This window comes from Salmo trutta, chromosome 2 (genome assembly GCF_901001165.1).
Source record: "Salmo trutta chromosome 2, fSalTru1.1, whole genome shotgun sequence".
Lineage (NCBI taxonomy): Eukaryota > Metazoa > Chordata > Actinopteri > Salmoniformes > Salmonidae > Salmo > Salmo trutta.
The window spans coordinates 57,581,177-57,605,965 of record NC_042958.1 but is presented as its reverse complement, the minus strand read 5'-3'; the positions used below and the strand labels follow the sequence as shown (position 1 = coordinate 57,605,965).

Sequence of the window (24,789 nt, the reverse complement as noted above, 5' to 3'; positions counted from 1 at the left end):
AAAATTACAGACAGTAGCCTACAATTAGCAAAATAGAACTCAATTGAATGAACATGAAATTGATTTCAGTAATATTTAATTATATAGGCCTACTGTATGTGTAGCCTATACTGTAGGCTATTTATATTTTAATGCAGTCATCTCTGTTTCCATTTTAAGCATTCATTTAGCATTTAATTTATCCTTCGCTTGTTTAGCAATTGAAAAGACATTGGCAACTTTGTATTTGTAGTCAACTTCGTTGTGATGTTATTGGCGGTCACAGAGAGACAGATAAACATCTTGATTCTTTGTTTCGTGCAGATCTTATTCCATCCCTTTACTTAGATTTGTGTGTATTAGGTAGTTGTTGTGGAATTGTTAGATAACTTGTTGATATTGCTGCACTGTTGGAACTAGAAGCACATGCATTTCATTTCCCTCGCAATAACATCTGCTAACCATGTGTATGTGACAAATAAAATCTGATTTGATTTGAAGTAGTACATCCATTCACCAATTGAAGAATGACTACAATTAAGGTCAGGTAGCAGTGCTGACCCCATTCAGAATGATAGGCAAAAAATGTGCTCATGAAACAGCCAACAAGGCAGCATCCTAACTTATGAGTCTCTGAGGCTGCTATTGCATCTGATCAGCCTGGCAGGAATAGAGCTTACCCACTGGATCATAGGCATCAGCCTATAAGGCACTTTAACAGCTAATATGCCTGCAAGGAGCTTTTCCCATGAAACAGCCTACAAGGCCGCATTGTGACTTATCAGCCTCTAAAGCTGCTATTGAGTCTGCTCAAGCTCTGAGGCTGAAAGCTAATCTAATCAGCCTGCCAGGAATGGAGTTCTGTAAATATTACCCATAAAACAGGGAGTGCACATTATAATTATACACATATCAGTTATGCAAGCTCACAACCAGCAAAAATAACTAGCTAGCTTGCTAGCTACAGTAGCTAACTAACAAGACTAGCTAGCTAACTGCTAGCTCACAAGACTAGCTAGGCAAGTGAGCTTGCTTTGCAGCTCTGCTAGCAAGCTAGCAAACAAACAATCAGTGTAATATCAGTATAAAGTTGACTTAATTTTGAAAGATGCTAGCTATATTACATGTTTTACTCTATGCTTCAGCTTTCTGGATTTGAACTTGGCTCGATGGCTCGTTGTTCCTTGCATGCGATTGGTTCTGGTCTTGGGGGCGGCACGCAGCCTTGGAGACAATGTTACCTGTCAGCTCGGGAATGGTTTTACCACCACCAGGCGACAAAATTGAAGAACTACACTTCACATAGTAATTTCCGGCAGAATCGGAAATGGTGCCATACTCCATCATCAAAAAAAGTAACAGCCGCTTGGCAGCAGCACCAGCTATCCACACTAAGACTTCTGGTTATCGGATTTTGCCTTCAAAATAAAAGTCCACAGTAAAAGGCTATGCATATGATACAAAATCAATCTTTTTTGCAGCTTTGCACAGAGCATAATGTTACAATTATGTTTAAAAAAATTATAACTACATGGGGGGAAAATGTAAACTAAAGAGAATTGTATTTTGGTTGTATTGCACAAACAACTTGCACTGTACAGGAAAAACAATAGATTTTTGGTCCATAAAACCAGGGTCCAGTCTACTCACTAAAGTCCCTAGAATACAAGAGTTTGAACAAAAAGTTAAGTCATAGGAAGTGTTGCAGGACTTTTACTGTGGTCTAACAGCTTACCGTGGGGTGCCTGGACAATATGGTAAAATGCAAATCATTGTATATGCATTACATATGGGCTTATAATAATTTAAAAAACGATTATAGGTGCCTCCATAAAAGTATTGTAGGGAATACTCAGTAGGGTCTGTAGAATCCATATATGGTGTCATTTCATGGGGCACTGAATGGAGTGTTGCTGGCTTTTTATGGAATACATTTTGCCTAATAGAGCAAAAACTATTCTAGGTGGCTATGTAAAAGTTTTGTAGGGAATACAATATATTATTATATTTCATGCACAGTTATTTGCATTGGAGGCATTTATTTGACCTTGGGACATGTTTTAAAAACCCCATTTAAATCAAATGTCACTTAAATATGAGCAAATATGAATAATTGTTCATGTTCAGAGAAGTATTGGGGACTTTTATTTGGCACATTTCCAAACGTCAGTGACCCGGAAGTACGTTTTTAGTGTTGCTGACGAGACACTTATCAAAAAAAAAATGAATGCTGCTGTTTTCTTCTGAACACAAAACAGTCTCTTGGATAATGTCACACATCGGCGATAACGAGCTAGAACAACTGGAATACCTCTCGTTGGTATCCAAAGTGTGCACAGAACTTGACAACCATTTGGGGATAAGTGATAAAGATCTAGGTATGTAAAACTGAAAGTGAACTTTCAATATAAAATGTGTTTGTTGGCAATACATGCGTTAGCTACACGCGTTAGCTAGCAGCAACTCGAGATCATCTGTCCAGTCAGGTTGTTATCTGCCCGGGTAAACCAGCTAGCTATTAAACTAGCTAATGATTTCACCAGCGTAGCTAAGTTAGGTAACTAACTAACTAACTAACTAGTAAACCGTTGAGTTTAGTCAGCTAACGTTACTAACAACGATGCGAACTTTTTCGCTGCCCCTAGCTGACATGCTATAGTAGCCATCTTAGCGAGCAAATCAAAGCTACACTCGAAATGTTTAGGACTAGTTAACGTTACTTGGCTAATGTGGTTATTTTCTTTGCTGGTTTACAGCTGAGTTTGTCATCAGCCTTGCTGAAAAGCAACCAACGTTTGATGGCTTCAAATCACTTCTGCTGAAAAATGGAGCAGAATTCACAGTAAGTACAGACGTCCTATCTACTGCGAAACAACAGTACTGTAGCTATCTAGAGCAGGGGTCTCCAACCTTTTCAACAATGAGAGGTACTCATTTTTTTCTCCAGCTTTCAAATCGACACATTCTTCTCTCCCCTGGTCCTTAGTATACAAGAGAAGGTAGTGCACTATGTTTTCTGTCAATATACCTGGTAAATGAATGAATGGTTAATAAACAACTCTAAGGGGGGCTCTACAAAATCTGCGATTAGTTTTTTAAATTTAAATCTCAGAAGTACAATTGAGAATCAAGAACATTGAATGTTCTGAGTCCATATCAATGCTTAAGTAATGTTTTAGGTCTGATTTTTGTTTGTAATTCCACTTTAATTGAGCATCTGGCTCTTTAATTGCGCATCTAGCAAGTGAGGAATGTGCCATCGGTGCCGGTCTAGTGATGGTTCTGCTCATTTAATGGCAAAGTTTGCAAGTAATAAGAAATAGATACAAATAATATGCTTACTCATGATATACTTCTGCCATACAAATTATATACACTACCGTTCAAAAGTTTGGGGCCACTTAGAAATGTCCTTGTTTTTGAAAGAAAAGCAAAAAATTGTCCATTAAAATAACATCAAATTGATCAGAAATTCAGTGTAAACCTTGTTAATGTTGTAAATGACTATTGTACCTGGAAACAGTGGATTTTTAATGGAATATCTACATAGGCGTACAGCGGCCCATTATCAGCAACCATCACTCCTGTGTTCCAATGGCACGATGTGTTAGCTAATCCAAGTTTATCCTTTTTAAAAGGCTAATTGATCATTAGAAAACCATTTTGCCATTGGAACACAGGAGTGATGGTTGCTGATAATGGGCCTCTGTACGTCTATGTAGATATTCCATTAAAACAATCAGCCGTTTCCAGCTACAATAGTCATTTACAACATTAACGATGTCTACACTGTGTTTCTGAACAATTTGATGTTATTTTAATGGACAGAAAATGTGCTTTTCTTTCAAAAACAACGACATTTCTAAGTGACCCCAAACTTTTGAACGGTAGTATACATCTGCCAGGCAAGTCGACTTTGCAGTTAACAGTTAATTGTCAAGACTTTGGGGAAAGTATTTCTGTCAACCCACATCAACTGGCTACACACAGAGTGATAGACAAACGCATGCACCACACAGACAGACGGGCAGTATTGCTGGACATTAATTGGTAGATATTGTGTTAGATTTGTCTTTTTAAGCCAGTAGTGGCTAACCAGGGGTGGGATAATGTCAGCGTTGCGTTGATTAGATAGTAGCTGGGAGCTTACAGTGTTTGATACTTGTGAGATTTGTTTTTGTCAGTTTTGCGGTGGAACACGTGAAAATTGCTTCTACTTTCAGAATTGTTTGGCGAGCTACTCATAGTTGGGCTGTGAGCTACTGGTAGCTGGCGATCGACCTGTTGGAGACCCCTGAACTAGATGGTTGTTTATGGATCTGATATGAAGACATAACATTTATTTTCCATCTTTCAGGATTCACTCGTCGGCAATTTGCTCAGACTTATTCAAACGATGCGGCCTCCACCAAAGGCGTCTACAAGCAAAGGTATGTGAGCTGTATTCCACCTGTATCCTCTGATGTGATGTGTGCTTTTCACTTAGCCCATACCTTTACAATTTGTGCTATGTGCACTCGGTGTACAAAACATTAAGAGCACCTTCCTGATATTGAGTTACACCTCACCCTCAGAACAGCCTCAATTCGTCAGGGCGTGGAGTCTTCAAGGTGTCAAGCGTTCCACAGGGATGCTGGCCCATGTTGACTCCAATGCTTCCCACAGTTGTCAAGTTGGCTGGATGAACTTTGGGTGGTGGACCATTCTTAATACACACGGGAAACTGTTGTTCATGAAAAACCCAGCAGCGTTGCAGTTGACACAATCCCGTACACCTCACACCTACTACCATACCCTGTTCAAATACACTTAAATATTTTGTCTTGCCCATTCACCCTCTGAATGGCACAAATACACAATCCATGTCTCAATTGTCTCAAAGCTTAAAAATCCATCTTTAACATGTCTCCTCCCGTTCATCTACACTGATTTGAAGTGGATTTAACAAGTGACATCAGTAAGGGATCATAGCTTTCACCTGGATTCACCTGATCAGTCTACGTCATGGAAAGGGCAGCGGTCCTTAATGTGTTGTACACTCAGTGCGTGTGCTATTATTACAATGTTGTGGACTTGGTTATATGCTGAGTTGCTGACCCTTTACTCTGTGATTTTAGCCTTTGAACCTGTGGTCAAGCAGAAGAGTGACAAGGACAAACTGAAGGAATTGTTTCCTGCATTATGCAGGCCAGACGATCCTGCTCCCAAGGTACGTTTTGTTGTTATAACCTAGTTAATTTGCAGGTGAAATGTATAGTATAGGCTATACTTTGTTGTTGACTTTGACCTGCTGACATTTGGCCTACCGTTTCGGACCCCCTCCCCCAAGGCCATATTGGATGAAGACGATGTGAAGATCGCCGACGCTGCCATGAAGGAGTTGGAGATGTTCATGCCCAGTGTGAGCAGATCAGACTCAAAGAGCAAGAGCAGGTAAAGGGCTTTCACCAGTAAAATTCTTACTGGTTTCAAGTGCAACGTTTTTCTCAGTTGTTACATAGGTTGTAGCTCTTATGTGACCTGTTTTATATTTCTCAGGTCGGACAAAAAGAGGAGGCACAGCAGAAGTCGGAGCCGAGACCGGGACAGGAGGCGGCGTCACCGTTCTCGGTCCCGCTCACGCTCTAGATCTCGCTCTAGGGACAGGGACCGTCAGAGAGAGAGAGACCGTGAGAGGGACCGCGACCGTGGTAAGAAACGTGCGTCTCGCTGGAGTGAGCGCAGTCGCACCCCCAGCCCCCACAGAGACCGAGACAGGGACACAAAGGAAGGCTCTGACCGGTGGAAGGACAAACACGTGGATCGCCCTCCACCAGAGGAGCCTACTGTGGGGGACATCTTCAATGGCAAAATCACCAGCATCATGCAGTTTGGCTGCTTCGTGCAACTGGAAGGGCTGAGGTCAGTAAATTAGTTGGGTTAATGCTATGTCAAAGGTCATTGGTTCAATAGTAATGAGCCTAGTTTGTGTTTGAACTTGGTTTGCTTTTGAGTGGCCAGTGTTGAAAGCCTTATTTGTTTCGCGTTGTAGGAAACGCTGGGAGGGCTTGGTCCACATCTCTGAGCTGCGCAGAGAGGGACGTGTTGCCAATGTGGCTGATGTGGTCCAGAAAGGTCAAAGGGTCAAGATCAAGGTGCTGTCCTTCACTGGCTCCAAGACCAGTCTCAGTATGAAGGTGAGGCGGGAATGAAGCCAAGGCCTACGGTCCTTTGGGTGTGTTTTACTATATGGAGCCAATGTGATTGTATAGGGAGTGATGTGGTTTCATCTCATCTCTCAAGAAGCTCTGCTAATCATGTCGGCAAAAATGTAAAACTTTTTGGAAAGGACTATGAAAGACCTTTCTGAATTATTGAAACACTTCTCCCCTCTTGGTTGCCAGGATGTAGACCAGGAAACGGGGGAGGACCTGAACCCCAACCGGAGGAGGAACCAGGGCCCCGATGGTGAGGAGGAGAAAATCATGAGGAACCCCGACCGCCCAACCAACCTCAACTTGGGCCACGCCCCTGAGTTGGAGGACGACACACTGGAGCGCAAGAGGCTGACCAAGATATCTGACCCCGAGAAGTGGGAGATCAAACAGGTATGTATACACGCGTAGCTTATCAAGACATCGTGGCTGTTGTTTTAATGTCATTTTGATCTAATCGTGCTCTTTTTTTTTTATCTGCCCTCAGATGATTGCTGCTAATGTTCTTTCTAAAGAGGAGTTCCCTGACTTTGATGAGGAGACCGGTATCCTCCCCAAAGTAGATGACGAAGAAGGTAAAACATGACTTTTGTTATTGTGTATAGAAAACCGGTGTCGGCTGAGATTGGCATTGGTGTGTTGGGTTCTGATTATCTCTGTGTCTTTCCTTCAGATGAAGACCTGGAGATTGAGCTGGTGGAGGAGGAGCCTCCGTTCCTGAGAGGACACACTAAACAGAGTATGGACATGAGCCCTGTCAAGATTGTCAAGGTATGTTCCCGTGTTTCCTTGACCGTCCTACTTTCAAGGCAATTTTGTTTGACTGTTTTCATCCTTTTTTAGTAGTGTGAACCAATGCAGCCCTCTCTGTTTCCCTCTGTCAGAATCCAGACGGCTCGCTGTCCCAGGCAGCCATGATGCAGAGTGCTTTGGCTAAGGAGAGGAGGGAAGTGAAGCAGTGTCAGCGAGAGGCCGAGATGGACTCCATCCCCATGGGCCTGAACAAACACTGGGTTGACCCCCTGCCTGACGGTAAGTCAGTGTGGAAGCACACAGTAATCCAAAACACAGTCCGGTCTGAGCCACCACCGCCTACGTCAGGCTTCCTCCAGTGTAGCAGCAGTAGCCCTCAGGGTTAGCAGGGCTGGAGATGGTTATCTGCTTTCCTTTAGCATCCTAACAGGCCGGATATAGTGGCCTGCTGTAGTGTGCTGTGTCCTACATGACCCAGGGTGGTACCTGCCAGGGCCCTAGACTGGTCATCTGAAGGGATGGATGTTAAAGTGAATGTCCAGTGTTTCCAGATTTCTATGAAATATGACCTGGAAGTACTTAAAATATGAGTGAAATAGTTTTTCTTCCCAGTTTTTATTACGTATGTTAAAAAGCAGCTTTTCTGTGTTGGAATGGTGTGGGTGTTTACCGGTCATTAGAAATATTCAATCAAGTAGACTGCTGATTGGCTAGCTCATCCTCCTTTAGACCACTGATTGGCTAGCTCATCCTCCTCTAGACCACTGATTGGCCAGCTCATCCTCCTAAGGTGTATGACTTACTCTATAAGGAAATGGCAAGCAATTTTGAAACGGTCTGTTTGAGATGGAATTTTTATGTAGGAGGAGTTAAAACCTGTTGAGGACAGACGTTCCGCTAGCGGAACGCCTCGCCAAATATGGCGCGAAATACAAAAACCTTAAAAATGCTATAACTTCAATTTTCTCAAACATATGACTATTTTACACCATTTGAAAGATAAGACTCTCGTTAATCCAACCACATTGTCCGATTTCAAAAAGGCTTTACAGCGAAAGCAAAACATTAGATTGTCAGGAGAGTACCCAGCTAAAAATAGTCACACAGCCATTTTCAAAGCAAGCATATATGTCACAGAAACCCAAACCACAGCTAAATGCAGCACTAACCTTTGATGATCTTCATCAGATGACACTCCTAGGACATTATGTTATACAATACATGCATGTTTTGTTCCATCAAGTTCATATTTATATCAAAAAACAGCTTTTTACATTAGCATGTGATGTTCAGAACTAGCATACCCACCGAAAACTTCCGGTGAATTTACTAAATTACTCATGATAAACGTTGACAAAATACATAACAATTATTTTAAGAATTATAGATACAGAATTCCTTTATGCAATCGCTATGTCAGATTTTAAAATAGCTTTTCGGCGAAAGCACATTTTGCAATATTCTGAGTACATAGCTCAGCCATCACAGGCTAGCTACTCAGACACATCGGGGCAACCTAAACTCAGAATTACTATTAGTAAAATTGGATTACCTTTGCTGTTCTTCGTCAGAATGCACTCCCAGGACTTCTACTTCAACAACAAATGTTGTTTTGGTTCCAAATAATCCATAGTTATATCCAAATACCTCCGTTTTGTTCGTGCGTTCAGGTCACTATCCAAAGTGCGCATTTCGTGACAAAAAATTTCAAAATATTCCATTACCGTACTTGGAAGCATGTCAAACGCTGTTTAAAATCAATTTTTATGCTATTTTTCTCGTAAAATAGCGCTAATATTTCAACCGGACAACGTTGTATTCATTCAAAGAGAGAAAGAAAAAAATGGCGAGGTCTCGTGAACGCGCATCTCCAGTCTCACTGTCCCCAGGCAGACCACTTACAAACTCTGCTCCTGTTATCTGCCCAGAGACAGGAGACGTGTCATTCCGCTTTCTGAAGGCTTTAGAGAGCCAATGGAAGCCTTAGAAAGTGTCACGTAACAGCACAGATACTGTAATTTCGATACAGATGCAACAGAAGGACAACAAATTGTCAGACAGGCCACTTCCTGTATGGAATCTTCTCAGGTTTTTGCCTGCCATATGAGTTCTGTTATACTCACAGACACCATTCAAACAGTTTTAGAAACTTCAGTGTTTTCTATCCAAATCTACTAATTATATGCATATTCTAGTTTCTGGGCAAGAGTAGTAACCAGATTAAATCGGGTACGTTTTTTTTATCCGGCCGTGAAAATACTGCCCCTATCCACAACAGGTTTTAACAACATTTATGTTGGTATGCGTTAACAGAATATTAACTTTAAAACTACAATTTTCACTGGACAGTTACTTTAAATATCGTGCCAGTTCATCTCTATTAAACACACAACCTCTTACACAGTTGATGGGAGACAGATTGCAGCCAACATGAGAGGCATCGGCATGATGCCAACTGACATCCCGGAGTGGAAGAAACATGCCTTTGGGGGCAACAAAGCCTCTTATGGCAAAAAGACAGCGATGTCCATCCTGGAGCAGAGAGAGAGCCTACCCATCTACAAGCTCAAAGAACAGCTCATACAGGTTTGTGCAACAGTTACCATCTGTTATCAACATCAACCGTTTTTAAACATTTCCTGCAATCTGATTTTGCTCACCGCTGTACTCCACTATTACAGGCTGTCCACGATAACCAGATCCTGATTGTTATTGGAGAGACTGGCTCTGGGAAAACCACCCAGATCACCCAGTACCTGGCCGAGGCAGGCTACACCACTCGGGGGAAGATCGGCTGCACTCAGCCCCGTCGTGTGGCAGCCATGTCCGTGGCCAAGAGAGTCTCTGAAGAGTACGGTTGCTGTCTCGGCCAGGAGGTGAGTGATCGCTCCACACTGCGTATATCTTAACACACGTGACCATGAGGCGATGTCTAACACATCTGATCGCAGAACAATGCTGATTTTAGTGATTTCTATCTTCGTTCATCCACTCCAGGTTGGATACACCATTCGTTTTGAGGACTGCACCAGCCCTGAGACAGTGATTAAGTACATGACAGACGGTATGTTGCTGAGAGAGTGTCTGATAGATCCGGACCTTGGCCAGTACGCCATCATCATGTTGGATGAGGCCCACGAGAGGACCATCCATACCGACGTACTCTTCGGTCTGCTCAAGAAGGTATACCAGGGCCTTGTTTCGCCTTGACTTGAGGCTCTAAACATCTCTATGTCAAGGAGACACAAACCCTTCTCCTCTCCCTCTTTCAGACGGTGCAGAAACGCACGGACATGAAGCTCATTGTGACTTCGGCCACACTTGATGCCGTCAAGTTCTCTCAGTACTTCTACGAAGCGCCCATCTTCACCATCCCAGGGCGTACCTATCCAGTGGAGGTGCTCTACACCAAAGAACCGGAGACAGACTACCTGGATGCCAGTCTCATCACCGTCATGCAGATCCACCTGACTGAGCCCCCAGGTACGGTTTTAACGTTTTTATATCCAGTCTAGAGTCAAACTAATTCAAAGTCGTTGACCTAAATGAAAATCCATTGCTCTAAAATGTCAGGTTGAGATTCAACCTTGATTGTCAACAGATATCAACCTTCTCTTTGTCCTCTCTCGCTCCTTCTTTGCAGGTGATGTCCTGGTGTTTCTGACGGGCCAGGAGGAGATCGACACAGCTTGTGAGATCTTGTATGAACGGATGAAGTCACTGGGACCTGAAGTGCCTGAACTCATCATCCTACCGGTGTACTCTGCCCTGCCCAGCGAGATGCAGACCCGTATCTTTGACCCTGCTCCCCCCGGCAGCAGAAAGGTTGTCATTGCCACTAACATTGCTGAGACGTCTCTGACCATCGACGGTATCTACTATGTGGTGGACCCAGGCTTTGTGAAGCAAAAGGTGTACAACTCCAAGACTGGTATCGACCAGCTGGTGGTGACCCCCATCTCACAGGTAGTCCGGTTAAACACTCAATTCATATTCTAAATGTTTCCCACATTGTAACCCCTCGGCCTGTCTAAATCACTTTGCATACCTTGCAATTAGGATTTAGTGTACTAAGGGCTTCAATGTAACCTCTCTGTTCAATGCATCTTCTCTGTTAGGCCCAAGCCAAGCAGCGGGCTGGAAGAGCTGGAAGAACTGGTCCAGGGAAGACCTACAGGCTGTACACAGAGAGAGCCTACAGAGACGAGATGCTCACCACCAACGTGCCTGAGATCCAGAGAACTAACTTGGCCAGCACTGTGCTGTCTCTCAAGGTATGCATACATACATACATACATGCATGCATGCATGCATGCATGCATGCATGCATGCATGCATGCATGCATACATACATGTCTGTCTGTGCAGACCTACTCATCCGGTGTCACCCTCTCACCTCCCTCTCTCCTTACTTCCTTCAGGCTATGGGCATCAATGACCTGCTGTCGTTTGACTTCATGGATGCGCCACCCATGGAGACGCTGATCACGGCCATGGAGCAGCTCTACACTCTGGGGTCTCTGGACGATGAAGGGTTGCTCACTCGCCTTGGACGCAGGGTAAGATTGAGTTTAGAGCAAAAAAAAGGAGACTATTGTTAAGAAACGCGAAAGTGAGGATTGATGACTAACTAATGAATCCTTTCCTCTCTCTGTCAGATGGCCGAGTTCCCTCTGGAGCCCATGCTGTGTAAGATGCTGATCATGTCCGTCCACCTGGGCTGCAGTGAGGAGATGCTCACCATCGTCTCCATGCTGTCTGTGCAGAACGTCTTCTACAGGCCCAAGGTACAGCAAATCACAGGACTCATAAACACTTAAATAGGGTTCACACTCCTCTGGGAATCCTGATTAGATGTTTTTCTTTGCAGCACAGGTTACTGTTGAGGTTTACCGTTATGGGTGGAGAACTCACTGAGGCAGTTCTACGGTGTGCCGTTGTTTATCATTTGGTGACTAACAGTCCTTTTTATTCTCTGTGTCTCAGGACAAGCAGGCCCTGGCTGACCAGAAGAAGGCCAAGTTCCACCAAGCCGAAGGAGACCACCTTACCCTGCTGGCTGTGTATAACTCCTGGAAGAACAACAAGTTCTCCAACCCTTGGTGCTATGAGAACTTCATCCAGGCCCGCTCCTTGCGCAGAGCTCAGGACATCCGCAAACAGATGTTGGGCATCATGGACAGGTAGGACCCACTATCCATTCGACAATGGAGTTAATTGTACGTCTGACCAAGCCACCTCACATGACATCTTCTCACACAAATCCAAACACTTTTTGACCTGTTTTCAGACATAAACTGGACGTGGTGACTTGTGGAAAGGCCACAGTGCGTGTACAGAAGGCCATCTGCAGTGGTTTCTTCCGAAACGCAGCCAAAAAGGATCCCCAGGAAGGCTACCGTACCCTCATTGACCAGCAGGTGGTGTACATCCACCCCTCCAGTGCCCTGTTCAACCGCCAGCCTGAGTGGTGAGTCAACACTCTTTTTCTGATAACCATGGGGACTAAAGGATTAGTCACTAGTTTTACATTGAATGTCAACTGTTACTGAGACATCTTGGACATCCTTATCCTCTCGCCCCATAGGGTGGTGTACCACGAGCTGGTGCTGACCACGAAAGAGTACATGAGGGAAGTGACCACCATTGACCCACGCTGGCTGGTAGAGTTCTCGCCGGCCTTCTTCAAAGTGTCCGACCCCACACGCCTCAGCAAACAGAAGAAGCAGCAGCGCCTTGAGCCCCTCTATAACCGCTACGAGGAGCCCAACGCATGGAGAATCTCCCGCGCCTTCCGTCGGCGCTAGAATGTCTATCCTGTATCTCCACACAAAGGAAGAGATGGACACAGTCCTGTATCAGTTGGTAGAGAAATACTGTGGAGAGACATTGTGCCTGTGCCAACAGGCCTCGCTAACTCTTATTGGTCAAGCTGGGTCATTGTCTACTTGTTTTAGACATGTGTAAATTATGTGTTTTATGTCTGCTCAGCTGATTTTATTCAACCACTATCATTTTGATCTGAGGTATTGGTAGGCCTAATTCTCTCTCTTGATCTGTATAGAAGACGACTAGCAAAGTGAGACGGTTAAGGGGTCAGGTCATTGCTTCCCTGTCCTTTAAGGCTTATTTTTGTAATATGAATCAATTTCTCATCCCCTGAGGAGAATCAATCTTCTATCTGCGCATCAAGGACAACGAAACCGTTTTACTTGATTGTCACATCTGACCTGTGGTGAAAACTTCAGAAAATGACAAATTGAATAGGAAGGGGACTGGGTAGTAATTTGAAAAGTGAGTGAATGTCTTTGTCTCAGAGCACTGTGCTCCTAAAACATAATTTATATTTTATAGTAGGCTCTTTTATAAAACGAAGGGAAATAGATGGAACTATGTACTCGGGCATTGTCTTTGTTTAGCTTTGACTGATTGTTTCACTGTGCTAATGTACTCCTTACACTTTCTGCCCTCATTAAATATTGTATTGCTCTCTTTGTTGTCAATGTTTAATTTAGAAAATGTAATTGGCAGCTACACTGGTGTAGGTTAAAATGGTCATATTGACAATGATTTTAGCCCCACCTGGTGACACAAATGAAGTATTACACAGAACCCAGCAGTGTGATCTAAGTTCAAAGTTTATTATGTAATGTGCTTGTTGTCAATGGGTGCGTTCCTCTGCCCAGGTGTTGCTGACACATGCCCGATCTTAGAACGCCTGGATAGATATTTTACATATCAGCTAACCACATGTTTTATAGCAATCTGGTGCCTGCCGGCATAGTCGACGTGGCACTGGACCGTTAGTTGATGCATGCAAAATCAGAGAAGGGGAACGTGACCAAAAACTGCTTTTTTTCTGAAAACAAAACAAATGCTGTTGAGCAGTGGCGTCAAACTCATTCCATGGAGAGCCTATTGTCTGCAAGTTTTTGTTTTTTCCTTTTAATTAAGCCCTAGACAACCAGGTGTGGAAGTTCCTTACTAATTAGTGACCTTAATTCATCAATCAAGTACAAGGGAGGAGCAAAAACCCCCAGACACTCGGGCCCTCCGTGGAATGAGTTTGACGCCTGTGCCGTAGCGAATGGCAGACTTCAGAGTTGAGGAACTTACAGGCCCAGTGCAGTCAAAAATGTGATTTTGTTGTGTTTTATATTTCCACACTATGAGGTTGGGATAAAACTGAAAATGATAATGTCCTTTTAGTGTAAGATCTGTTTGAAACGACTGCAGAAATGTCATCCTGTTTTGGTGAGATGGGAGTTTTGGCATCCCTGGTGCCATCACCAGGTAGTAAATTAGTTAATAGACCAATAAGAAGGAGACTTCTGAACCTCTCTGCCATTAACAGCTAGTTTTCAGTTGTCCCCTCTCCACTCAGACCACTCCCAGACTGTCCTATCAAAATTATTGAGAAATTGCTCTTTGCTAAGATGCTCATTTGAATTGAAAACAATGGTACTTAAAGGGATAGTTCACACAAATTACAAAATGATATATTGGTTTGCTTGCCCTGTAAGCAGTCTATTGACAAAGTATGACAGCAATCCATGCTTTTGTTTAGTTTCCCTGGCACTGTTTCCAAATGCTAACATTTTAGCATTTGAGGCACAAACCCATTCAAGTCATGGTAGCGATATTACCATTTTTCGCGCATCATGTTCAAATCAATAACTGATGTTGTTGAGCTTCGCAATTAGGATGATTTGGACATGTTTTATTTTCCTCTGCACCACCCTACTTTCACCCTACCTTTTAGGCCTAACTGTTTTCATCCTGTTTAGTAGTGTGAACAACTAAATCTCTCTCTGTTTCCCTCTGTCAAAATCCAGATGGCTCGCTGTCCCAGACAGCCATGATGCAGAGTGCTTAGGCTAAGGAGAACCACGCTCATCAAATGGCTGAGATGGATGCATTCCTGTTGACCTCAACAAGCAAGGGCCTTGGCCACACACAAACATTGCATTAGAGATGTAGACATACAGTATGCTTTCCCACCATGTGATTAATGTCTGGGCTTGTACCTCAAGCGTCCTTTCTGCCCTCTAAAAGGTCACTACCACATAGTAAAGCAAAGTCCAGTCTGATGGTTTCCACTAGTTACCACAGCCACAACGTTTTCTTACTTTTTCTTAATTTAAGGTTAGAAGGTCAGCAGTGTGGTTAAGGTTAGAGTTAGGATTAAAAACACATTTTAAACCTGACCTTTTTTTTAAGGTTAGGTTTAGGCATAAGGTTAGCAGTTGTTAAGGTTAGAGTTAGGTGTAAAATACAATTTTATGAAGCTCAATTGTAGAAATAGGCGGGGTTTATGACTTTGTGGCTGTGGTAACTAGTGACGACCCAGTCTGAGGCACGACCGACTACGTCAGGCTTCCTCCAGTGTAGCAGCAGTAGCCCTCAGGGTTAGCAGGGCTGGAGATGGTTATCTGCTTTCCTTTAGCATCCTAACAGGCCGGATAGAGTGGCCTGCTATAGTGTGCTATGGCCCAGGGTGGTAGGAGAGGTTGTGTGGGTGGAAGGTTCCTGCTAGGGCCCTAGACCAGTCATCTGAAGGGGTGGAGGTTAAATATCATGCCAGTTCATCTCAATTAAACACACTTCCCTCTTATACAGTTGATGGAAGGCAGATTGCAGCCAACATGAGAGGCATTGGCATGATGCCAGATGGCTTCCCGGAGTGGAAGAAACATGCCTTTGGCGGCAACCAGGCCTCTTATGGCAAGAAGACAGAGCTTACCATCCTGGAGCAGAGAGAGAGCCTGCCCATCTACAAGCTAAAGGAGAAGCTCACACAAGTCAACAATAGTCGTGGCCCTATAGAGAGAAATAAAGTTGTTTGTCAGACATTGCTTTATTTGTAAGGTTACCTGACTTCAGCGGTTTAAATGATACATTGTATCCAGCTTTGGTCACCTTTCTTTTTCATTATGACAGGCTGTCCACGATAACCAGATCCTGATTGTTATTGGAGAGACTGGCTCTGGGAAAACCACCCAGATCACCCAGTACCTGGCCGAGGCAGGCTACACCACTCGGGGGAAGATCGGCTGCACTCAGCCCCGTCGTGTGGCAGCCATGTCCGTGGCCAAGAGAGTCTCTGAAGAGTATGGTTGCTGTCTGGGCCAGGAGTTGAGTGAGCAGTTTTACCTTGGTATACTTTTTGGATTTGCTTTAAGTCAGTGACTTCGTTTATGAGGGACTTCTCACCTCTCAATTATTTTCCACACCAGGTGGACTACACCATCTGTTCTGCACCAGCCCTGAGACGGTGATCAAGTAAGTACATGACACGTGGTATGCTGCTGAGGGAATGTCCGATAGACCCAGACATGGGTCAGTACACCCTCATCATGCTTGACGAGGCACACGAGAGGACTCCACAAGGTCTTGTTCCTAATAGCAAAACAGTCTGAATATTTCCTTGACTCCTTCCATTTTGAGAATAGTATAATGAGTGGTGTGTTAATTCCTTTAAATTCTCTGTCAAGAAACGCCCAGACATGATGCTGATTGTGTCCTCATCAACACTAGATGCTGTCAAGTTAAAAATATAAAAATATTTCAATTTTTTTCTATGCATTGTTGGGAAGGGCCCATAAGTAAGCATTTCACTGTTAGTCTACACCTGTTGCTTCTGAAGCATGTGACAAATAACTTATGATTTGACTTGAGTTTTCCCAGTACTACTTTGAGGTGCCCATCTTCACCATCCCAGGACGCACTTTCCTAGTGGAGGTGTTCTACTGCAAAGAGCCGGAGACAGACTACCTGGATGCCAGTCTCATCACCGTCATGCAGATCCACCTGAGTGAGCCCCCAGGTAAGGTTAAAAATGGTTACAATACAGACATCCACAATGTCTACACTTCAGCACCTGCGATAAGATGCAAATCCTCTATTGACATCTAAAGTTTAGGATTTGGCCATCAGTGACTCTTTGTCCTCTTCGCTCTTTCTTTGCAGGTGATGTCCTGGTGTTTCTGATGGGTCAGGAGGAGATTGACACAGATTGACACATTGGTTGTAACTTATTTTGTACGTAATGTTGCTGCTTCCGTCTCTTATGACCGAAAAGAGCTTCTGGACATCAGAACAGCGATTACTCACACTGAATTGGATGAAGAATTTTTCTTTAATGAGTCGGACAAGAGGGATTTACTCCAGACACCCGAACAGGCCCTCATCCCATCATTCGCAGGAGAAAGAGACTGAGATTTTGCGGAAGGAGGATCAGGCGACGAGTGGCTGATCTGCCTTTGCCATCTGTATTATTAGCCAATGTACAATCACTGGAAAATAAATGGGACGAACTAAAATCACGTATATCCTACAAACGGGACATTAAAAATGTAATATCTTATGTTTCGCCGAGTCGTGGCTGAACAACTACATGAATAACATACAGCTGGCGGGTTATACACTCTATCGGCAGCATAGAACAGCAGCCTCTGGTAAGACAAGGGGTGACAGTCTGTGTATATGTTTAAATAACAGCTGGTGCACGATATCTAAGGAAGTCTCAAGGTTTTGTCCGCCTGAGGTAGAGTATCTCATGATAAGCTATAGACCACACTATCTACCTAGAGAGTTTTCATCTGTATTTTTCGTAGCTGTCTACATATCACCACAGACCAATGCTGGCACTAAGACCACACTCAATGAGCTGTATACCGCCATAAGCAAACAGGAAAACGCTCATCCAGAGGCGGCACTCCTAGTGATCGTTGACTTTAATGCAGGGAAACTTAAATCCGTTATACAAAATTTCTATCAGCATGTTAAATGTGCAACCAGAGGGAAAAAAACTCTAGACCACCTTTACTCCACACACAGAGACACGTACAAAGCTCTCCCTTGCCATCCATTTGGCAAATCTGACCATAATTCTATCCTCCTGATTCCTGCTTACAAGCAAACACTGAAGCAGGAAGCACCAGTCAATAAAAAAGTGGTCAGATGAAGCAGATGCTAAACTACAGGACTGTTTTGCTACCACAGACTGGAATATGTTCCGGGATTCTTCCGATGGCAGTGAGGAGTAGACCACATCAGTCACTGGCTTCATCAATAAGTGCATCGATGATGTCGTCCCCACAGTGACTGTACGTATATACCCCAACCAGAAGCCATGGATTACAGGCAACATCCGCATTGAGCTAAAGGGTAGAACTGCCGCTTTCAAGGAGCGGGACTCTAACCTGAAACTTATAGGAAATCCCGCTATGCCGACAAACCATCGAACAAGCAAAGCGTCAATTCAGGACTAATGGATGTGCAGGGCTTGCAAACTATTACAGACTACAAAGGGAAGCACAGCTGCGAGCTGCCCAGTGACAGGAGCCTACCAGATGAGCTAAATAACTTCTATGCATGCTTCGAACCAAGTAACACTGAAACATGCATGAGAGCATCAGCTGTTCCGGACGACTGTGTGATCACGCTCTCCGCAGCCGATGTGAGCAAGACCTTTAAACAGGTCAACATTCACAATGCCGCAGGGCCAGATGGACTACTAGGACGTGTACTCCGACTATGCTCTGACCAACTGGCAAGTGTCTTCACTGACATTTTCAACCTCTCCCTGTCTGAGTCTGTAATACCAAAATGTTTCAAGCAGACCACCATAGACCCTGTGCCCAAGAACACTAAGGTAAATGACTACTGACCCATAGCACGTCTGTAACCATGAAGTGCTTTGAAAGGCTGATCATGGCTCACATCAACACCATTATCCCAGAAACCCTAGACCCACTCCAGTTTGCATACTGCCCCAACAGATCCACAGATGACGCAATCTCTATTGCACTCCACACTGCTCTTTCACACCTGGACAAAAGGAACACCTATGTGAGAACGCTATTCATTGACGACAGTTCAGTGTTCAACACCATAGTGCCCTCAAAGCTCACCGCTAAGCTAAGGACCCTGGGACTAAACACCTCCCTCTGCAACTGGATCCTGGACTTCATGACGGGCCGCCCCTGGTGGTAAGGGTAGGTTACAACACATCCGCCACGCTGATCCTCAACACGGGGGCTCCCCAGGGGTGTGTGCTCAGGCCCCTCCTGTACTCCCTGTTCACTCATGACAGCACGGCCAGGCACAACTCCAACACCATCATTAGTTTGCTGATGACACAACATTGGTAGGCCTGATCACCAACAATGATGAAACAGCCTATAGCGAGGAGGTCAGCGACCTGGCTGTGTCGCGCCAGGATAACAACCTCTCCCTCAATGGGATCAAGATAAAGGAGATGATTGTGGAATACAGGAAAAGGAGGGCCGAGCACACCCCCATTCTCATCTAAGGGGCTGTAGTGGAGCAGGTTGAGAGCTTCAAATTCCTTGGTGTCCTCATCACCAACAAACTAACATGGTCCATGCACACCAAGACAGTCGTGAAGAGGGCACGGCAAAACCTATTCCCCCTCAGGAGACTGAAAAGATTTGGCATGGGTCCTCAGATCCTCAAAAGGTTCTACAGCTGCACCATCGAGAGCATCCTGACAGGTTGCTTCACTGCCTGGTATTGCAACTGTTCGGCCTCCGACCGCAAGGCACTACAGAGGGTAGTGTGTACGGCCCAGTACATCACCGGGGCCAAGCTTCCTGCCATCCAGGACCTCTTTCCAGGAGGTGTCAGAGGAAGGCCCTGAAAATTGTCAAAGACTCCAGCCACCCTAGTCATAGACTGATCTCTCTGCTACCGCACGGCAAGCGGTACCGGAGCGCCAAGTCTAGGTCCAAGAGGCTTCTAAATAGCTTCTACCCCAAAGCCATAAGACTCCTGAACATCTAATCAAATGGCTACCCAGACTATTTGCATTGGCCCCCCCCTTCTACGCTGCTTCTACTCTCTGTTATTATCTATGCATAGTCACTCTAATAACTCTACCCACATGTACATATTACCTCAATTACCTCAACTAACCGGTGCCCCCGCACATTGACTCTGTACCGGTATCCCCTGTATATAGCCTCGCTATTGTTACCTTACTGCTGCTCTGTCTGTCTCTTTGTTTGTGTCAGAGGACCGAGTTCCCTCTGGAGCCCATGCTGTGTAAGAAGCCGATCATGTCCGTCCACCTGGGCTGCAGTAAGGAGATGCTCACCGTTGTGTCCATGCTGCCTGTGCAGAACGTCTTCTCCAGGCCCAAGAAACCTCAGATCATAAGTCCATAAATACTGTGTAACCATGGCTACCATGGCTATTTTTAATGTCCTCCAGGCCAGTGAGTGGTGTAAGTGAAAATCACAGAAAAAACATGCACGGTTAAAATAAATAAACTTCTGGAGCTTTACAATGGTGAAAGCTATTCAAATTAGAATAAATGTATCTGCTGTGTCTGCAAATACTGTTTTGTCATAAAATATTGGCGTCAACATCATGTTCAATGTTGTTAGCTTTCGAGGTAGCTAGCTATCAAAATTACCTGAATGTCAGCCCCACATTCCTCTTGTTTTGGCTGATAATAAATGTATTGATACATTACTTAAATTGCCTGATGTCTCTCGAATTGGTTTCAAATGTGCACATCTCAACTTTGTTATACAGCACACATATTAGCTAATATCTACAGATGTTAGGGAGCTAGCTAGCAGAAGACAAGCTAGCATCAAAGGAAAATGTAACTCACTGCAGTTGGAAAAAACTGTTATTTCTTGTCTCGTTGGCTAACAAAATATAATATTACTACTTGTAGACATACAGTTGAAGTCAGAAGTTTACATACACCTTAGCCAAATAAATTTAAACTCAGTTTTTCACAATTCCTAACGTTTAATCCTAGTAAAAATTCCGTCTTAGGTCAGTTAGGATCACCACTTTATTTTAAGAATATGAAATGTCAGAATAATTGTAGAGAGCATTATTTATTTCAGCTTTTATTTCTTTCATCACATTCCCAGTGGGTCAGAAGTTTACATACACTCAATTGTATTTGGTAGCATTGCCTTTAAATTGTTTAACTTGGGTCCAATGTTTCGGGTAGCCTTCCACAAGCATCCCACAATAAGTTGGGTGAATTTTGAATTTAAGCCATTTTGCCACAACTTTGGAAGTGTGCTTGGGGTCATTGTTCATTTGGAAGACCGATTTGCGACCCAGCTTTAACTTCCTGACTGCTGTCTGAGATGGTGCTTCAATTTATCCACATAATTTTCCTCCCTCATGGTGCCATCTATTTTGTGAAGTGCACCAGTCCTTCCAGCTGTAAAGCATCCCCACAACATGATGCTACCACCCCTGTATTTCACGGCTGGGATGGTGTTCCTCGGCTTGCAAGCCTCACACTTTTTCCTCCAAACATAACGATGGTAATTATGGCTAAACAGTTATATTTTTGTTTCATCAGACCAGAGGACATTTCTCCAAAAAGTACAATCTTTGTCCCCATGTGCAGTTGCAAACTGTAGTCTGGCTGTTTTATGGAAGTTTGGAGCAGTGGCTTCTTCCTTGCTGTGCGGCCTTTCAGGTTATGTCGATATAGAACTCGTTTTACTGTGGATATAGATAATTTTGTACCTGTTTCCTCCAGCATCTTCACAAGGTCTTTTGCTGTTGTTCTGGGATTGATTTGCACTTTTCGCACCAAAGAGGTATGATGGCTGCGTGGTCCCATGGTGTTTATACTTGCGTACTATTGTTTGTACAGATGAATGTGGTACTGTCAGGCGTTTGGAAATTGCTCCCAAGGATGAATCAGACTTGTGGGGGTCTACAAATGTTTCTTTCTGAGGTCTTGGCTGATGTCTTTTGATTTTCCCATGATGTCAAGCAAAGAGGCACTGAGTTTGAAGGTAGGCCTTGAAATACATCCACAAGTACACCTCCAAATGATGTCAATTAGCCTATCAAAAGCTTCTAAAGCCATGACATCATTTTCTGGAATTTTCCAAGCTGTTTAAAGGCACAGTCAACTTAGTGTATGTAAACTTCTGACCCACTGGAATTGTGATACAGTGAATTATTAGTGAAATAATCTGTCTGTAAACAATTGTTGGAAGAATTACTTGTGTCATAAACAAAGTAGATGTCCTAACCGACTTGCCAAAACTATAGTTTGTTAACAAGAAATTTGTGGAGTGGTTGAAAAACGAGTTTTAATGACTCCAACATAAGTGTATGTAAACTTCCATCTTCAACTGTAGATAGTAGGTTAACTAGCTTACTAAAATGTGAATTGTTTTCTCTATTGAAATGCGCGGTCGAGTGTACAACTTTCCGCGCAAATGCTTGAGTCGTTGTGCACATGTACCCTCTGTAGGATTTGGATATCCTTGTGCAGGGCGGGTTATTATGGGTTTACAACCAGAATCAACTGCTATCGTAGCTTTCACATTTGTTGATGGTGGTGAATTATGGTTGACTGACTTCCCTAACTTGTCATATATTGGTGGAAACCTCAGACCATAATGAGACAGTTGTAGCCTAATGTGATTGGTGTTGATCAGTTGATGGCCAGTCATCACTTTTGTAATTTTATTCTGTGCCGCCCCAGGACAAGCAGGCCCTGGCTGACCAGAAGTTGGCCAAGTTCCACCAAGCCGAGGGAGCCCACCTTACCCTGCTGGATGTCTATAACTCCTGGATGGAAGAACATGTTCACCAACCCTTGGTGCTTCGAGAACTTTATCCAGGCTCGCTCCTTGCGCAGAGCCTTGCATTTATGCAAACAGTTTATGCAAACAGATGCTGGGCATCATGGACAGGTAGGACATTCATCATAAGAATTTCTAATTCATTCTATATCCGGTAACGTTCTCAACTGGTAGTATTACTTGTGCATCTTATTAATCCAGTGACTCAAAGACACAGTCTCTGGGGCCTAAATTTAACTTAATCTACTTCCCATTTATGGATTTCATAGAAAATCTATATGCCTACTTGTATCAATATTTTGGACATAGGGCGAATTTTTGGAGTTTTACTTTGACCTGTGCCACGTGGAAAGGCCACAGTGCTCATACAAAGGGTAATCTGCAGTGGTTTCTTCTGGAATGCAGCTAAAGAGGATCCCTAGGAAGGCTACTGTACCCTCATTGATCAGCAGGTGGTGTAAATCCAACTCTCCAGTTCTCTGTTCAACTTCCAGCCTGAGTTATGAGTCTATAATCATTGGGACTCTAAGCGTAGTCACGAGCCACTTTCATACATTTTTACTGAGGCTTGTGTTGCCTCTATGTAATAGAATCGTTGTATATACCATACATGTCTTGAAAGGCACCACTTTTCCGTGTTGGCCACCCATTTTTGGAAGTAAAGAGTGTAAGTGTATAGACTGTGCTACTTTTTAATATATATAATCAGGGAACAGAGTTCCAGAAAGATTAAAAACATACTCTTCTATACCCTAATTTTCCCCACTCCTTTCATCCCTTTATCGCGGTCTAAGGCACTGCATCTCAGTGCAAGAGGCGTCACTACAGTCCCTGGTTCGAATCCAGGCTGTATCACATCCGGCCGTGATTGGGAGTCCCATAGGGCGGCGCACAATTGGCCAAGTGTTGTTCGGTTTTGGCCGGGGTAGGCCGTCATTGTAAGTAAGAATTTGTTCTTAACTGACTTGCCTAGTTAAATATCGGCAGGTTGGTGTATGAGTTGCTGCTGACAACGAATGAGTACATGCATCAAACAGAAGAAGCAGCAGTGCCTCGAGTCCCTCTATAACCGCTACGAAGAGCCCAACGTATAGAGAATCTTCCGATCCTTCTGCAGGAAGTAGATGTGTATCCCTTTACCCTTACACACAGGCTCACACCACAGCAAGAGAGAGAGAGGGAGACCGTCATTGACTGGTTGATACATACCAGGCCATTGTTCTTCTCTGTGTTCCTAGAGTCATTTGGTTTCATGGTTCAATGTCAGTTAACTTACACCCCTCAGACAGAAATCAAAAGTTAGTTTTATTGAAGATGTCCAATGTATAAATCACCTTAAAACCAAACATCAGGGATTCCCTTAAATAAATAACTATTAAGTGGATAGGAAGGGAAGGGCAGTAATCTGATCAGCCAGTGGAAGTCTGTCTGTTTTTGAGGACACAGTGCTCAGAGTTCGATTAGTCTAGTGATCTCATGTAAATAGTTTATATCAAGGGAAATGGATGGGACTTTGATTGTAGGTCAGTAATTGCCAGATCTGTCGTTTCATTAAGACGACGGAAATGTAATCAGACTGAAATTATGAGTAAGTCCTTTACTGTAATCGCCAGTGAAATGCCGTTTTTTTCTCGAAATGACCATAAACCTCATAAAATATTGGATGGTCTCATGACTGTTCGTTTTTTCTTGTTGCTGTTATGTTATAATTAAACTGTCATGATCCGCTAATGATATAAATGGAAAGTATAGAACAGACCAGTTACAGAATCGGCCCTTGCAGAACTACCATCAAAAGTTTGCAGGTAGCCTAGCGATTAAGAGTATTGGGCCAGTAACCGAAAGGTCGCTGGTTTGAGTCCCCGAGCCAACTAGGTGAAATATCTTTCGATGTGCCCTTGAGCAAAGCACTTAACCCTAATTTCTCCTCCATATTTATTCATCTGGCAAATAGGCATGCCCCTTTTAAACAATTCAGAGTCAAAGATGGAGCTAACCCTTGGTTTTCTTCTGAGCTATCTGAGCTCATTCAGAGGAGAAATCAGGACTGGGCCAAAGCAAGGAAAACTGACTCTGTAGTGGACTGGCAATCTTTCAATTCAAAAACAGATGTACTATCTCGATTAAGAAGGCTAAATCAAGCTACTTTTTAAGCTCTATCTCTGACTGCTGGTGAGTCAATCGACTGCTCTTCCTCCTGTCAGCCTCTAGCTGACTCGACGGTTAACCCGTCAACTTCTAGTGAATCTTTGTTT

At 43.7% G+C, this 24,789-nt stretch overlaps 1 protein-coding gene and 1 pseudogene across 1 annotated transcript; both read left to right on the top strand.

Annotated features, from left to right (window-relative positions):
• The first annotated feature begins 2,173 nt into the window (after positions 1 to 2,173).
• Positions 2,174 to 13,418, top strand: LOC115158379 (ATP-dependent RNA helicase DHX8-like). The gene is made up of 22 exons (XM_029707234.1): positions 2,174 to 2,357; positions 2,736 to 2,821; positions 4,337 to 4,409; positions 5,097 to 5,188; positions 5,309 to 5,412; positions 5,518 to 5,880; positions 6,011 to 6,155; positions 6,363 to 6,566; positions 6,661 to 6,748; positions 6,847 to 6,944; positions 7,058 to 7,205; positions 9,331 to 9,512; positions 9,608 to 9,802; positions 9,924 to 10,109; positions 10,199 to 10,409; positions 10,570 to 10,892; positions 11,045 to 11,200; positions 11,348 to 11,485; positions 11,585 to 11,713; positions 11,913 to 12,109; positions 12,217 to 12,396; positions 12,514 to 13,418. Exons 1-22 carry the CDS (start codon positions 2,207 to 2,209, stop codon positions 12,731 to 12,733), a joined length of 3,669 nt encoding a protein of 1,222 aa, XP_029563094.1. The 5' UTR covers positions 2,174 to 2,206; the 3' UTR covers positions 12,734 to 13,418.
• A 1,995-nt stretch (positions 13,419 to 15,413) lies between these two features.
• Positions 15,414 to 23,658, top strand: LOC115163250 (ATP-dependent RNA helicase DHX8-like; annotated as a pseudogene).
• The last annotated feature ends 1,131 nt before the right edge of the window (positions 23,659 to 24,789 follow it).

Bases quoted from the DNA above. Each gene is read 5' to 3' on its own strand.
- LOC115158379 (XM_029707234.1), top strand. From the start codon at position 2,207: ATGCTGCTGTTTTCTTCTGAACACAAAACAGTCTCTTGGATAATGTCA. The intron at 6,749-6,846 runs GTAAAACATGAC...TCTTTCCTTCAG, and splicing joins CAAAGTAGATGACGAAGAAG to ATGAAGACCTGGAGATTGAG. The intron at 12,397-12,513 runs GTGAGTCAACAC...CTCGCCCCATAG, and splicing joins TTCAACCGCCAGCCTGAGTG to GGTGGTGTACCACGAGCTGG.